Source organism: Salmo trutta, chromosome 10 (assembly GCF_901001165.1).
Source record: "Salmo trutta chromosome 10, fSalTru1.1, whole genome shotgun sequence".
In the NCBI taxonomy this organism is placed as follows: Eukaryota; Metazoa; Chordata; class Actinopteri; order Salmoniformes; family Salmonidae; genus Salmo; species Salmo trutta.
The window spans coordinates 11,620,917-11,635,713 of record NC_042966.1 but is presented as its reverse complement, the minus strand read 5'-3'; the positions used below and the strand labels follow the sequence as shown (position 1 = coordinate 11,635,713).

Below are 14,797 nucleotides of genomic sequence, written 5' to 3'. Positions count from 1 at the left end.
TTTTGATACCTTGTTTGCATGGAGAGACCATGGGAGAGACAAGTGAGTCACAGGCCAAAAGTTTGCCAGGCACTAAGCCACAACCCCATGAGTTCACCAGGAGCTAGAGACTGTCTCCACCACTCAACCCCTCACATGAATAGCCACTGTTAGTCTTTGAAGGCATTTAAAGGCAAAGCTAGCGGGCTGCTATGGGCCCATGCTCCTAGATACTAAAATTAGCCAATGAGCGTTTCCATTTCATGGGCCTGCTGCCACTCGACACCAACATGGTTACTCCAATATGTGGGGTAGCTAGCTGCTTCCTGTGTTGCTGGTCAGTTTGGCCACACCGGCTTCTGCATCTATTTCGGTACAGACACTTTTCTGTGCTCAACGTTTAGTGTCCTTCGCCCCCCACTGCATTTACCACATGGATCTCAGGGCTTGAGTAAGTTCAAGGACTTCTCTTTGGCTATTTCTTTATTACAACAAAACTTGTTTCCTGCTTGTAAAGTTGTTGTTACTCACGCCTATGTTTTTTTTTAGCAGGGGCCGTGGATTCATCTCTCTACCCCAAACATGGAATACACAATCAAAAGGTAAAGCAGCATTTTATCTTCATATGTGGTAATAACTGCCCAATGCATGGACATGTGAGGGGATATTTGGATCACACAGTCAGGATCCTTTTTTTATGTTTGGGGTGAAGAGCTCACAATGTGGACCTTCTACAGTAATACCTAAACATCACATATGTCACAGGTACATGACAAACATAATGTCATCCTTTGCTGTCAATATTCAATACTTTTATTTTTATGATATCATATGCATGGACAGTACCAGTCAAAAGTTTGGACACACCTACTCATTCAAGGGTTTCTCTTTATTTTTTAATATTTTCCATATTGTACAAAAACAGTGTAGACATCACAACTATGAAATAACACATATGGAATCATGTAGTAACCAAATAAATGTAAATAAATCAAAATATATTTTAGATTTAAGATTCTTCAAAGAAGGCACCCTTTGCCTTGATAACAGCTTTGTACACTCTTGGCATTCACTCAACCAGTTTCACCTGGAATGCATTTCCAGCAGTCTTGAAGGAGTTCCCACATATGCTGAGCACATTGGCTGATTTTCCTTCACTCTGTGGTCCAACCCATCCCAAACCATCTTAATTGGGTTGAGGTTGGGTGATTGTGGAGGCCAGGTCATCTGATGCAGCACTCCATCACTTGGTTTGTTGGGTCATTGTCCTGTTGAAAAGCAAATAATAGTCTCACTAAGCCCAAATCAGATGGGATGGCGTATCGCTGCAGAATGCTGTGGTAGCCATGCTGGTTAAGTGTCCATATGGTTTATTTCATAGTTGTGATGTCTTCACTATTATTTTACAATGTATAAAATAGTAAAAATAAAGAAAAACCCTTTAATGAGTTGGTGTGTCCAAACTTTTAACTGTTATTGTGTATATATATACAGTATATACACTACCTTTCAAAAGTTTGGGGTCACTTAGAAATGTCCTTGTTTTTTAAAGAAAAATCACAATTTTTGTCCATTAAAATAACATCAAATTAATCAGAAATACAGTGCAGACACTGTTAATGTTGTAAATGACTATTGTAGCTGGAAACGGCAGATTATTTTTTTATGGAATATCTACATATGTCACGTTCACTGTCTTCAAACTCCCTATCATAAATAAGCCAAGGCGCAGCGTGCATGTAATTCCACATCCTTTAATTGAAGTGAAACCTTACACACACAAACAGAATCAGAACGTGCCGCAACCGTGGCGCACACAAACACTCACAGAAATAAATAATTACCAACAAATACAGGTTGGAAAACGGCTGCCTAAGTATAATCCCCAATCAGAGACAACGATAAACAGCTGCCTCTGATTGGGAATCATACTAGGCCAACAAAGAAATAGAAACATAGATATGCCCACCCAAGTCACACCATGACCTAAGTAAATAGAGAATAAAAAAGGCTCTCTAAGGTCAGGGCGTGACAACATAGGCGTACAGAGGCCCATTATAAGCAACCATCAATCCTGCTTTCCAAAGGCACATTGTGTTAGCTTATCCAAGTTTATTATTTTAAAAGGCTAATTGATCATTAGAAAACCCTTTGCAATTATGTTAGCACAGATGAAAACTGTTGTTCTGATTAAAGAAGCAATAAAACTGGCCTTCTTTAGACTAGTTGAGTATCTGGAGCATCAGCATTTGTGGGTTCGATTACAGGCTCAAAAGGGCAGGAACAAAGGACTTTCTTCTGAAACTCGTCGTTTCCAGCAACAATAGTCATTTACAACATTAACAATGTCTACACTCTATTTCTGATCAATGTGATGTTATTTTAAAAATGGACAAAAAAGTGCAAAAAAAACAGTGTGTGTGTGTGTGTGTGTGTGTGTGTGTGTGTGTGTGTATATATATATATATATATATATATATGTACATTTAATAAACCAACTAAAGGTTTTTAACAAATTGTGCATTTTTATGAAAGTCCGGACATTTTATGAGAGCTATGAGGCAGAACTTTTAAGACAGTGTTTGCTATGTTGCTGGCAGTAATGTTACATTTACTGTTTATTACTGTACGCATAATGCATATTCCTGTACATTGACTGTATATTACTGAATATTTACCTTGGGGTGTGATAGGTGTGATAGATAGCCTCTGTGCTGTAGTTCCTTCTCTGCTATTAATAAACCAACCAGATGCTGGGAAATCACCGTCTCTCTAACTGGTTTCAAATTATAAGCACTGGAAAATAGCTTGCTGCCGGCCAAATTCTTCTGAAAGTGGATGCATTCTTTCATCTTAAGTCATGAATAGTGGTTACAATTACTTAATACAGTATATTGTTTTATATTGAGGGCAAAGGACTGAAAATGCATGTATGACCTTCGTTAAGTTGTAATGACCGTCCGCAGAGAGAGGCCCATCATTGGCTGGATAACTGTTATTGATCTTGGCATGATCTTTGATCTTGGACATGAATCTGAATCATGTCTCTTCTGTGCTTTTGAATGAAGTTTTACTCAGGGTGTTTTATTGAATACAACTCTAAGGCTTATTCTATACATTCAGTACCCTCACTCTATTTGTGTGTATATTTATCTCAATCAGCTGTAGCTAGTTTTAAGGAGTGTCCCAGTTTTTTTTTGTATTTTTGTTTTTAAATTTGATTATATATTTTTTCTCCCCAATTTCGTGGTATCCAGTTGGTAGTTACAGTCTTGTCCCATCGCTGCAACTCCCGTACGGACTCGGGAGAGGCGAAGCTCGAGAGCCGTGAGTCCTCCGAAACACGACTCAGCCAAGCCTCACTGATTCTTGACACAATGCCCGCTTAACCCAGAAGCCAGCCGCACCAATGTGTCGGAGGAAACACCGTACACCTGGCGACCGTGTCAGCGTGCATGCGCCCGGCCCGCCAGCAGAGTCGTTATAGCGCTATGGGACAAGGAGATCCCGGCCGGCCAAACCCTCCCCTAACCCTAACTGCTGCTCCAGTTTCAACTGTTCTGCCTGCGGCTACGGAACCCTGACCTGTTCACCGGACGTGCTTGTTGCACCCTCGACAATTACTATGATTATTATTATTTGACCATGCTGGTCATTTACGAACATTTTAACATCTTGACCATGTTCTGTTATAATATCCACCCGGCACAGCCAGAAGAGGACTGGCCACCCCTCATAGCCTGGTTCCTCTCTAGGTTTCTTCCTAGGTTTTTGGCCTTTCTCAGGAGTTTTTCCTAGGGAGTTTTTCCCAGCCACCGTGCTTCTTTCACATGCATTGCTTGCTGTTTGGGGTTTTAGGCTGGGTTTCTGTACAGCACTTTGAGATTTCAGCTGATGTACGAAGGGCTATATAAATAAATTTGATTTGATTTGAACCCGGATGACGCTGGGCCAATTGTGCGCCACCCCATGGGTCTCCAGGTTGCGGCCAACTGCGACAGAGCCTGGTCTCGAACCAGGATCTCTAGTGGCACCAGGATCTCTTTAGACCAGTGCGCCACTCAGGAGGCCCCCCCAGTTTTTTATTAACTGTGAAGTTGACCAATATGCCAATTGTTAAGCTCCCAGGTCAGAATATTGAAATGGGTTAATGAGCTATTCTAGGCACTCACCCAGATAGCTAAACTTAGCTAAGCAGCTGCTGCAAAGTGTACTGCGAATGGCGCCATGATTTAAGGGCATTCTCAGTTCCTGATGTAAACTTAGTCTCCATTTAAAATGTTTAAAGACCATTGTGGTGTGTGATTTCCTTATACAGTATCTCACAAAAGTGAGTACACCCCTCACATTTTTGTAAATATTTGAGTATATCTTTTCATGTGACAACACTGAAGAAATGACACTTTGCTACAATGTAAAGTAGTGAGTGTACAGCTTGTATAACAGTGTAAATTTGCTGTCCCCTCAAAATAACACAACACACAGCCATTAATGTCTAAACCGCTGGCAACAAAAGTGAGTACACCCCTAAGTGAAAATATCCAAATTGGGCCCAAAGTGTCAATATTTTGTGTGGCCACCATCATTTTCCAGCACTGCCTTAACCCTCTTGGGCATGGAGTTCACCAGAGCTTCACAGGTTGCCACTGGAGTCCTCTTCCACTCCTCCATGACGACATCACGGAGCTGGTGGATGTTAGAGACCTTGCACTCCTCCACCTTCCGTTTGAGGATGCCCCACAGATGCTCAATAGGGTTTAGGTCTGGAGACATGCTTGGCCAGTCCATCACCTTCACCCTCAGCTTCTTTAGTAAGGCAGTGGTTGTCTTGGAGGTGTGTTTGGGGTTGTTATCATGTTGGAATACTGCCCTGCGGCCCAGTCTCCGAAGGGAGGGGATCATGCTCTGCTTCAGTATGTCACAGTACATGTTGGCATTCATGGTTCCCTCAATGAACTGTAGCTCCCCAGTACCGGCAGCACTCATGCAGCCCCAGACCATGACACTCCCATCACCATGCTTGACTGTAGGCAAGACACACTTGTCTTTGTACTCCTCACCTGGTTGCCGCCACACACGCTTGACACCGTCTCATCAGACCACAGGACATGGTTCCAGTAATCCATGTCCTTAGTCTGCTTGTCTTCAGCAAACTGTTTGCGGGCTTTCTTGTGCATCATCTTTAGAAGAGGCTTCCTTCTGGGACGACAGCCATGCAGACCAATTTGATGCAGTGTGCGGCGTATGGTCTGAGCACTGACAGGCTGACCCCCCACTGCTTCAACCTCTGCAGCAATGCTGGCAGCACTCATACGTCTATTTCCCAAAGACAACCTCCGGATATGACGCTGAGCACGTGCACTCAACTTCTTTGGTCGACCATGGCGAGGCCTGTTCTGAGTGGAACCTGTCCTATTAAACCGTTGTATGGTCTTGGCCACCGTGCTGCAGCTCAGTTTCAGGGTCTTGGCAATCTTCTTATAGCCCAGGCCATCTTTATGTAGAGCAATAATTCTTTTTTTCAGATCCTCAGAGAGTTCTTTGCCATGAGGTGCCATGTTGAACTTCCAGTGACCAGTCAGTATGAGGGAGTGTGAGAGTGATGGCACCAAATTTAACACACCTGCTCCCCATTCACACCTGAGACATTGTAACACTAACGAGTCACATGACACCGGGGAGGGAAAATGGCTAACTTGGACATTTTCACTTAGGGGTGTACTCACTTTTGTTGCCAGCGGTTTAGACATTAATGGCTGTGTGTTGAGTTATTTTGAGGAGACAGCAAATTTACACTGTTATACAAGCTGTACACTCACTACTTTACATTGTAGCAAAGTGTAATTTCTTCAGTGTTGTCACATGAAAAGATATACTCAAATATTTACAAAAATGTGAGGGGTGTACTCACTTTTGTGAGATACTGTATATGCTTGACCATCAATCACAATATGAAAATATATAATAAGTAAAGTACTGTATGTCCATTGTAAATGTCACCACATGTAATGTATTAATGCGCAAGCAACATGCTACCCACATAGTTGTACACAAACCAATGCTGATTTATAGGAATGGTGCAAACAATAACAGTGATTACAATGTGATGGCCTTCTCCGATAATAACACGTTTGTGTGTATGTATGTATGTATGTATGTATGTATGTGTATATATATATATATATATATATATATGACTAGCATGTAGATACAGGGCAGAATGGGCATTAGCTCCTACAAAATCTCAGTATTTATGAGACATAGGGTCAAAAGTACTTTTTCTCATGCTGTTCATAGCCATTGTCATGCTTGGTGTTTAGTAAAGGGCCTAAAAGCATATTCCTTTCCTTAAAATAGCCTGCGCTATGGTATGTGTTTGGGGTGTACATAGCTACGAGATAGTTGAGTTCACACATCATATACACAAAGGTCTGAGCAAAATATATGGTATGCCAAACAATTTAAAGTGCTATCAAAATGGACACAGTCTTTTTTTATACCGTTAGGAGGAATCGCATAAAATAAATACCACAATGTCTAGCTGGTAATGTATTAAAATGATTAGGCTGATGAAATGTAAACTCTTGCTTCTCAAAAAAAGCCCAGAACTTTCCTTCGGCAAATACTGATACATGCTTCTCTATACAATCTGCATAAAGCAATGACGTTATGAAGTTCTAGTGTTTCCTCTTTGATTGTGACACTGTATCTCTTTCCCAGGAAGATGGTGAGCTGACCAAACTGGGGACCATATAGACTCAACCATCTACAACCTACTGCAGAGGTGTGATTGGTGTCAACCATCAGCCTTCACCATGACCTGCGTGGAGAAGCGTCAACACGTGAGCCACCGGAGCACCATGCTCCACCACCGCTTCCCCAACGGCTTCACTGAGATCTTCATGGACGAGACGGATCGAGAGGTCAGCACGCTCACCGACCGCGCCTTCCGGAGCCTGTGCATCGGCGACGAGGCCGCCTACAACGATGAGTTCTCATACGGATACCCTTTCAGCTGTCACAAACCCCTAGTGGAGGAGCCCCTGAAAAGGACTAAAGACACTGGTAAAAAGCACCAAATCATTGGTGCCATTGGCACTCAACCCTGGAAGCAGCAGAAGAGCATGTCCAGTTTGACTCTCCTAAAGGCATTTAGTGCTACAGAGGAGAAATGTGAAAAAATTAAAAACGGTGATTTTAAGGACACTAATGGAGACTCTTGGGATAAGTCGGCCCTCCTCAGCATAGAAAGGGAACTATCGGAATTCTCCTCAGATTATAACAACCTCCTAGCCAAGAAATCAGGCAAGGATGCAAAGTTTTCTAAGACAAAAAACTGCATATCCAACTTCAAGCTGCGGAAACTGATAATCAAAAACTGTTTCCTCCACAGCGAGTTCAGCCCATTCCAATCGTGGAGGGATTTTAACCGCTTTCCATTCGGCCAGGTAGACATCACCTCCATTCCCCATGTGGTGGACAACCTCCCTAAGTGGTATGACTCCCCTTTATACAAAGAGCTGACTGAGGCACATAGAATAGAGACTTTGCGTGCAGAGGAGATGGAGCAGCAGTGCCAGAAACCAGTTGAACCCCCTCCTCCTCCTCGTCCTCCACCCAAGGTTCTGCCAAAACCCTCTGCCCCTGAGAAGAGGTGTGCATCAGACACCTCTTCTCAGGGTGAAACCAACACCCCCTGGAGAAGAAACAGAGTGAGAGTCAAGAGTGCTGTGCCTGTCAACCAACCAGGACTACTTTGCACTCCCACTGAAACCCCCAAACCGGTGGAGGAGAGTCCTCTGCCATATAAAAAGGATGGAAAGTCGATAAAGGTGAAAGAAGTGGAGGAGCCGTTCTCTTTGACCTCTACTCCATTCAGCATTTCTCAGCTGATGACACCCATAATACCATCCAGACAGGCCACAGACACCTCAGAGATCCTGTCAGCAGTGCTCTCTCCCTCTCTCCTTGATCTCACTCGCCTAGACTTAGAGCATGTGTCGCCAGTCAAATCAAGGTCGACCCCCGAGGTCATCAAACGAGATAGCTACAAATCCATTGCGTCCAGTTTGTTGTTCAACCTCAAGGATAACAGGAAGAGGGTCAAGAGCAGGTACAGCCCGCCAAAGTTTAAAACTGAACAGGCGGATCGGCGTACTCTGTCTCCAAAGCTGCTGGAACAGAGACTACTCAAATATGCACAAGCTCCTTCTGACGTTACAACTTCTGGCTTCAGGACACCTGCCATTCTAGCCTCTGGCTTCAGTACACCTGCCATTCTATTAGATGGACTGCCAATCTGTAGCCCTGATGTTTCAGAATCTAGCCATGCTCGTCTTAGGAAATATCTAGATTCTGATATATCAGATGATTATTTGATATCCAACTTATTGCAAACCAAAAGAGAGGCTGCGGGTAGCAGGAGCCCCGGGTCTCCCTTTTCACACCCAAAGGTGAACAAGAGCCCTCTGACTAAGAAACAAATGTACCCAACTCTGAACTTGTACAATAGTCTTGTAGAGCCAGAGATGAAACACGTCTCACCGTCAATGAATAAGGATACTTTGTCCAATACCACACCAAACAAAGGGCTTTCTCCGAATATGTCAGACAACACAAAATACCATCCTACTACACAAAAGGAAGGGATTTCTCAGAATATATCAGAAAAGCCAGTAAAAGAGATGTCGGAGCTAAAGGAGAAAGGCGTTGGTGACCAGCCTGTACATACAAGAATGAATAGGGAAGCATTACCTACAGCACAAAACAAAGTGTTACCTCCAAATATAACAGACAATGCGAAACAGCCATCAAAAGACACAGTGGAATTTAAGGAAAAACATATTGATGAACAGACTGCAAATACAAGAGAAGCCATCACAGCAACTAGGGACACATTAATAACAGCTCAAAATGAAATGCTGTCCTCAAATAGAACATACAACACCAGTAGGTCAACAAAGGACATGATAGAGTTAAATGTCAAAGACAGTGTTGAAGAGGTTATGAGAGCCGGTATGGAAGCAATATTTACCACCCGAAACAAACTATTCTCTCCCAATAGAACAGAAGCTGTTGAAGCATTAACCAATAAGAACAACATTGTCGAAACAGAGGCCCCTCAAGTGAAAGATGAAAACGGAATTGTAGCAGAGGATAGACATTCGTTTTATTCCTTTTCAGTGCCAAGGCCAAGCTACAGACAGATAGAGCCACAGACAACAGGTGACATTTATCCAATGGAAAACATAATCACCAACGGATTAATAGAAAGTGCAGAAAAAGAGAAAGAAAGTATTGTGGCAGAAAAAGAGAAGGAGCCTGTTAAAAAGCAAGGCAGGTTTAAACACATATTTTCAGCGAGACAGAACAACTATATTAAAAGCCAAAGATATGCAATGATGGAGAATGGTGATGAAGAGCAGGAGGAGGAAGATTTAGAACCTAAAACGGAGGTGAATAATAAGGAAGACATGGATAAGGAAGTACAGGATACAGAGAAGTCAGTGCACAAAGAAATGAATGATAGTGAAAATATTATAAGTGACTTACATGCACTTAAAGAGCTGGAGAAGGCCAGATTGGGTGGACGCCATATCAAGGACGGTGAGAATTTGAAGCCCAAACCAATTATAGATGGGGAGGCAAAGGCGAAAAACTATTTAATTTCAAGGGAGCTTAGGAACATTAAAAGGGGTATTCTTTCTATGCGAGGAAACACATTCGCTAAAAAAGAGGTATTTGCGAATAAAGAGAAGGAGCAAGCTAAGCATGATGTATTCTCAAAGATAGACAACAACGTTGTTGTAAACAAATCTTTGATCAATGACAATTACAACAAGGCTAAAATGGCACTTGAGGAAATCATATCGGATAGAGCAGAGAAACGTAAAAATAAAGTATTTAATAATAAAGAACATGAAAACAATAGAGTTCCTTATGAGAACCCTGATGATAGTTATAATGTTAGAGTCCAAAAGAGTAGACCAGCTAGACAAGATTATATTAGGAAAGCAACAGAGAGGAAACAAAATGAGGTGAGAGAGAGGCTAGGGGATCTGAAGGATCATCATCAGATACAAGAAATTCTTTCCCAGACTGAGACAAAACTTGGTGAAAATCACCGATTAGGTGCCACAATCTATACTGAACAAAATAAACTGGCAACAAGATATATCAGGGAGGAGCAAGTGCAAGAAAACATAATCAGTAATGTCAGTGACTCAGCAGAGGAGAGTGATAGAACCGTAGCTAAACAGTTATTTGTTGAAACAAGAGATGACACCTCTAAAAATGATGAGGTAGTCACAGAGGAGAGTCAACCAGACGCACCAGTTAGCAAACCAAAGGTACCACCAAGGAGCAAGAAGGGGAACACTAAAAAAGAGGACAGCTCAGAGAAGGTGAAAGAATGTGCAAATGTAATGGATATAATTGAGGGGGATATAAAGAACAAGGACTTTTCAATTAGGGATAGTAAAAATTATAACATTCTACTAAAAGAGAACACACACGCAAGGGGCAAGGTCTCAAATACGGAGGCCCTTGATGCAAAGATAAAAGATGATAAACAAACAGATGCACTTGAAACAGAGAAGACAGCTGAGCAAGAGAAGTGTTTGGTACAAAATAAACACCACGTTGGTCTGCCAGGAGAGTACTCAAAATATCCACATGAGGCAAATACCTGTTTTTCCCCCAGTGAAGAGAAGGAAAAAGAAATGAAGGCTCTATTAAATGAAAGGAAAACTAACACACTTCCTCTGAAGAAACTCAAAGCAGAAAAAATACAACACAATATTGAACAACAGGAACAACTGTGTGTGAGAAGGAAGGCCCCTTTAAAACCAGACAAGGATCATTCAAAGCCTTCAAACCAAGTAAACACCAGTACTGAGGATGAATCAATTATGAAAAAAGATAGCATGAAAAAGAGTCAAGCAACTGAAGATATTGTACATGTTGATGAAGTACTTGACCAAGATATTAGAGAAACATTAGTGTCTCCGTTGTCAAATGGCAGTAGTATAAATCCAAGTCAACAGAATCAAACCAGTATGTCCTCGAAGTCATCATATTTCTTTGTTGAAAATACATTGCAAAAAAACCTTGAAACTGACTCAAATATCTATCATTCTTTGGAGAATTTGATTGCAAAATTAGAGGAGGTTGAGGAAGGAGTAGAGGATGGTCCAGAACATGTGAGAGGGGATTTGGAGAGGAGGACAGAAGTGGAGTATTACTCTGTAAGTGATCATGAAAATGAGGACGTTGAAGACAAGCCAGTAGTCCGTCCCAGGCGAGACAGAGAAACATCCCTGAAGGAGGAAAACGAGCTGAGAGCCAGAGAGATGGACAAAAGAGGATGGTTCCAGAGCCCGATGGACAACACAAACAATCAATCGCCAACATCTCAGTCCAATGTCTCTTCGCCCATTCTGGGAAAACCGGCTCTATTCAAAGTGAAAGACAACATATTAAATGATCATGTCTCGCCTGTAACCAAGACAGTGAAACCGGTTCTGGACAAGACAAACCATGACCCATTGCAGCGTACGCCGTGGTCACCCAGGGAGATCTTGAGTGGCTCTGAGAAAAGCGAGGAAGAGCATCTCGATCATCCAAAAACATCCATTGAAATGCAGTCACCCGATAATGCCGTCACCAGACCAGACAAACACTTCAAACCCAAAGAGACGGCATCTCCCCACTCTTCACACTCACTGCTGTCTCCCTCAAAACTAACCCCCGAGCACAATCGGAAAGTCCAACGTGCGCCGTGGTCACCCAGGGAGAGCTTAAGTGGCTCTGAGAGGGGCGAGGAAGACCATCTGGAAATCCCTGAACTCCATGCTGCTACCATCACAACAGACAAACACCTCAAAACAAGAGAGACTGCATCTTACCACTCACCACTCACCCCACTGTCTCCCTCAAAACTGACCCCTGAAAACAGCCAAAGAGGCCAACAATACGGGTCTTTCCTCACAGTCACACAGGAATATAACAAACATTCAGGGCTAAGCCCATCATCAGAAGAAGGGACAAGCACAATGGATACAGCTGATGACACCCCAGAAGTTTACAAGGTGCCCAGCGAGAGGCCTGGTTCTGTCTGCAGCGGCAACAACACCCAAGGCCCCGGCAGACCTCCCGTGGTTCCTCCCAAGTCCGAGAAGGCCCTCTTCAAAGCCTTGAAGCTGACCACCAGGAGGATCCAAAAGGAAGAGAAGGAAAGTCAACCGCAAAAGAGCCGCAGTAGTAGTAAGAGCTGTAGTAGTAGAAGTGACAAAAACAAGAGGGATAAATCATCGGAGCAGAAAAGTAGTAGTAGTGATAGTAGTGAGAAACATCGTACTAGAGAGAAGCAACATCAGGAAAGGACAGAACACAGCAGCCGTAGCAGTGAGAAGCACAGCCATGGTGAATCAGAGCATCAAGGCCGTTGTAGGGAAAAGCACAGGCACAATGAATCTGAGAGCCAGGCCCGTAACAGTGAGAAGCACCACAATGGTGTATCCGAACATCAGAGCCATAGCAGTGAGAAGTCCAGGCAAGAAAGAACAGAGCCCAGCAGTCGTAGCAGTGAGAAACACAGGCATGGGGAATCGACGCGTCAAGAATACAGCAGTGACAATCGGAGGCATGGAGAATCCGAGCGTCAAAGCCGTAACAGTGACGGCGAATCAGAGCGCCATAGGAGTGAGAAACACAGCCGCGAGAAGCCAAAACAGAGAATCCGTAGCAGTGACAGAGCCGTCAGTAAGCATAAAAGTCAGAACGGTGAGAGATCCATGACTGGGAGACAACAGTGCCATAGAGCTCAGAGCATGGACAGACACATTGGTAATAAAGCAGAAGAGAGAATTCGTAGCAGTGAGACATCTCCTAGGGAAAGACCGGAGCCGAGGAGTCAGCGTATTGAGAAGTCCATTAGGGAGGAGCTGTCTCAGAGGGGCCGAGCCCGAGAGAGATCCAACAGAGAGAAACTGGAACACAGAAACCACAGTGTTGATTCCTATGCCAGTGACGTTATAGACTTGACATCACCTCACCCTAATCTATCCCGCCAGTCAAGTTACACTAGCCAGTTCTCCCGTCAGTCCAGCATAGAGCACTGTTATGCCTCCTTCCCAATGACCCAACGGAAGTTGTTGCAGGATCCAGACTCTGGGCAGTACTTCGTAGTCGACATGCCCGTCCAGGTCAAGACGAAGACCTTCTTTGATCCAGAAACTGGGAATTACGTGCAGCTACCTGTTCAACCTCCAGAAGGCCCTGTGCCTCAGGCCTCCACCATGGAGGTGATGAACGCACCAATGGTGCTCTACCACGGTTCCTTTGTCCCAGTGCCTGTCTCATCCATCCCATCACAGAAATCCACTGTCCACCCCTCACAGCTGGACCAGGAAGACTTTGAACAGATGCGGGAAAGGCAGCGATATAAACACAACAGCGAAGGCCATCCCTACCTAGAGCCAGTCTATGGCTCACAAGACCACATGCTAGGGGAGTTCTTAGGCACTGAGGACCTTTATGACTGTATGAACTGATAGGGCTTTTATCAACTTTGTGAGAAAGGTTTAAACGTGTTGAAGTGGAGTGTTAATTTGCATTTGTGGTTAATACGAGCTACTGTAGAGTTAATATATAATGGCATTTGGGAGTGTCTGACTTCAGGGATTTATGTATGATTAAGATATGATTCATAAATGTTTTTGATGGAAAATGACAGCATAAAGAAAAAGACATGGAAGTTCTATGTACATATGTATTTTCACATGTAGACAGGAAGTTTGGTTGTAAATCTTGAGAGGATTTTATGAATATATTTGAAGTGGTGTTCCACTTCTTTTCATGAATTGTTGTAATGTTTTATTGATATGTCAAGTTTTGTTTTTTGAGACTTTTTTTCCACAAAGCTGTTTGCCCTCACAAATAACACAATTGTGACAGATTTTTATTTTTATTTAAACAAAAAGGACACATTATGTTTTGATCTACGTTTCAGTAGTCAATACCAATATCAATTTAGTTATTTTCATTCTAATATACAGTATGCACTGTGTTTTGCATGCGCGAGTTTAAATATTTAATGCAAATGAATATTGAAAGTCGCATATTCTGTTTCATACTAATATCATAAAATGTATGGTATTTACATTTATTGTAAGTGGCAATAATTGATCATTGTAAAGTGATTGGAAATACTTGGAGATACTTGGAAATATGTTTGGCAGTATTTTGGATTTAATGACTAGATAAAGCAGGGCTGCATTTTGTTTTTGTAAATCATTCCAATAAAAAAACTTCTGAAGATCTAGGGTTATCCTTTGTTGTAATTTCATAATCTTGATGTTGTAAAAATATATATTTTTTACATTTCAAAAAGGGATTTTTATCCATTTTAAAATGGCTTACCTTTTCATAGGTACCAACACTTGATGATCAGGCCTACACTGCACTTATTACACCACATTGTAATGCTTTTCCATTTTGTTTTGTTCATCTCAATTTATGGTGAGAGATTTTTTACTGTGAATGCAAGATTGACTTTTTATAATGTGAAACTCAGCCCTCTGGCGTCATCTAGTGTGTATTGTTCATTATATTGAAGAGGGAAATCACAAACCTTGTGTATGATATAGCAAACAAACAACAAGATGAAACCACATTTGTAGGCCTACACGATATAGTTACTAGGACATCAGACTTTCATATGAACTTTCATATAGTTACATATCCATCCCATAATAGTGTTTCTTAATCCTGGTTCACATTTTTGTTTTTTGCTAGCACTACACAGCTGATTCAAATG

General features: G+C 42.4%; 1 protein-coding gene across 2 annotated transcripts; it reads left to right on the top strand.

The window, feature by feature from the left end:
- The first annotated feature begins 322 nt into the window (after positions 1-322).
- On the top strand, positions 323-14,298 carry LOC115201105 (uncharacterized). Of its 2 annotated transcripts, none has more exons than XM_029764393.1 (3): positions 323-430; positions 529-581; positions 6,704-14,298. In XM_029764393.1, exon 3 carries the CDS (start codon positions 6,795-6,797, stop codon positions 13,530-13,532), a length of 6,738 nt encoding a protein of 2,245 aa, XP_029620253.1. In that variant the 5' UTR covers positions 323-430; positions 529-581; positions 6,704-6,794; the 3' UTR covers positions 13,533-14,298. The 2 variants fall into 2 exon arrangements, with proteins under 2 accessions (XP_029620253.1, XP_029620252.1); XM_029764392.1 differs by having other exon boundaries at positions 6,700-14,298.
- Positions 14,299-14,797: the final 499 nt, after the last annotated feature.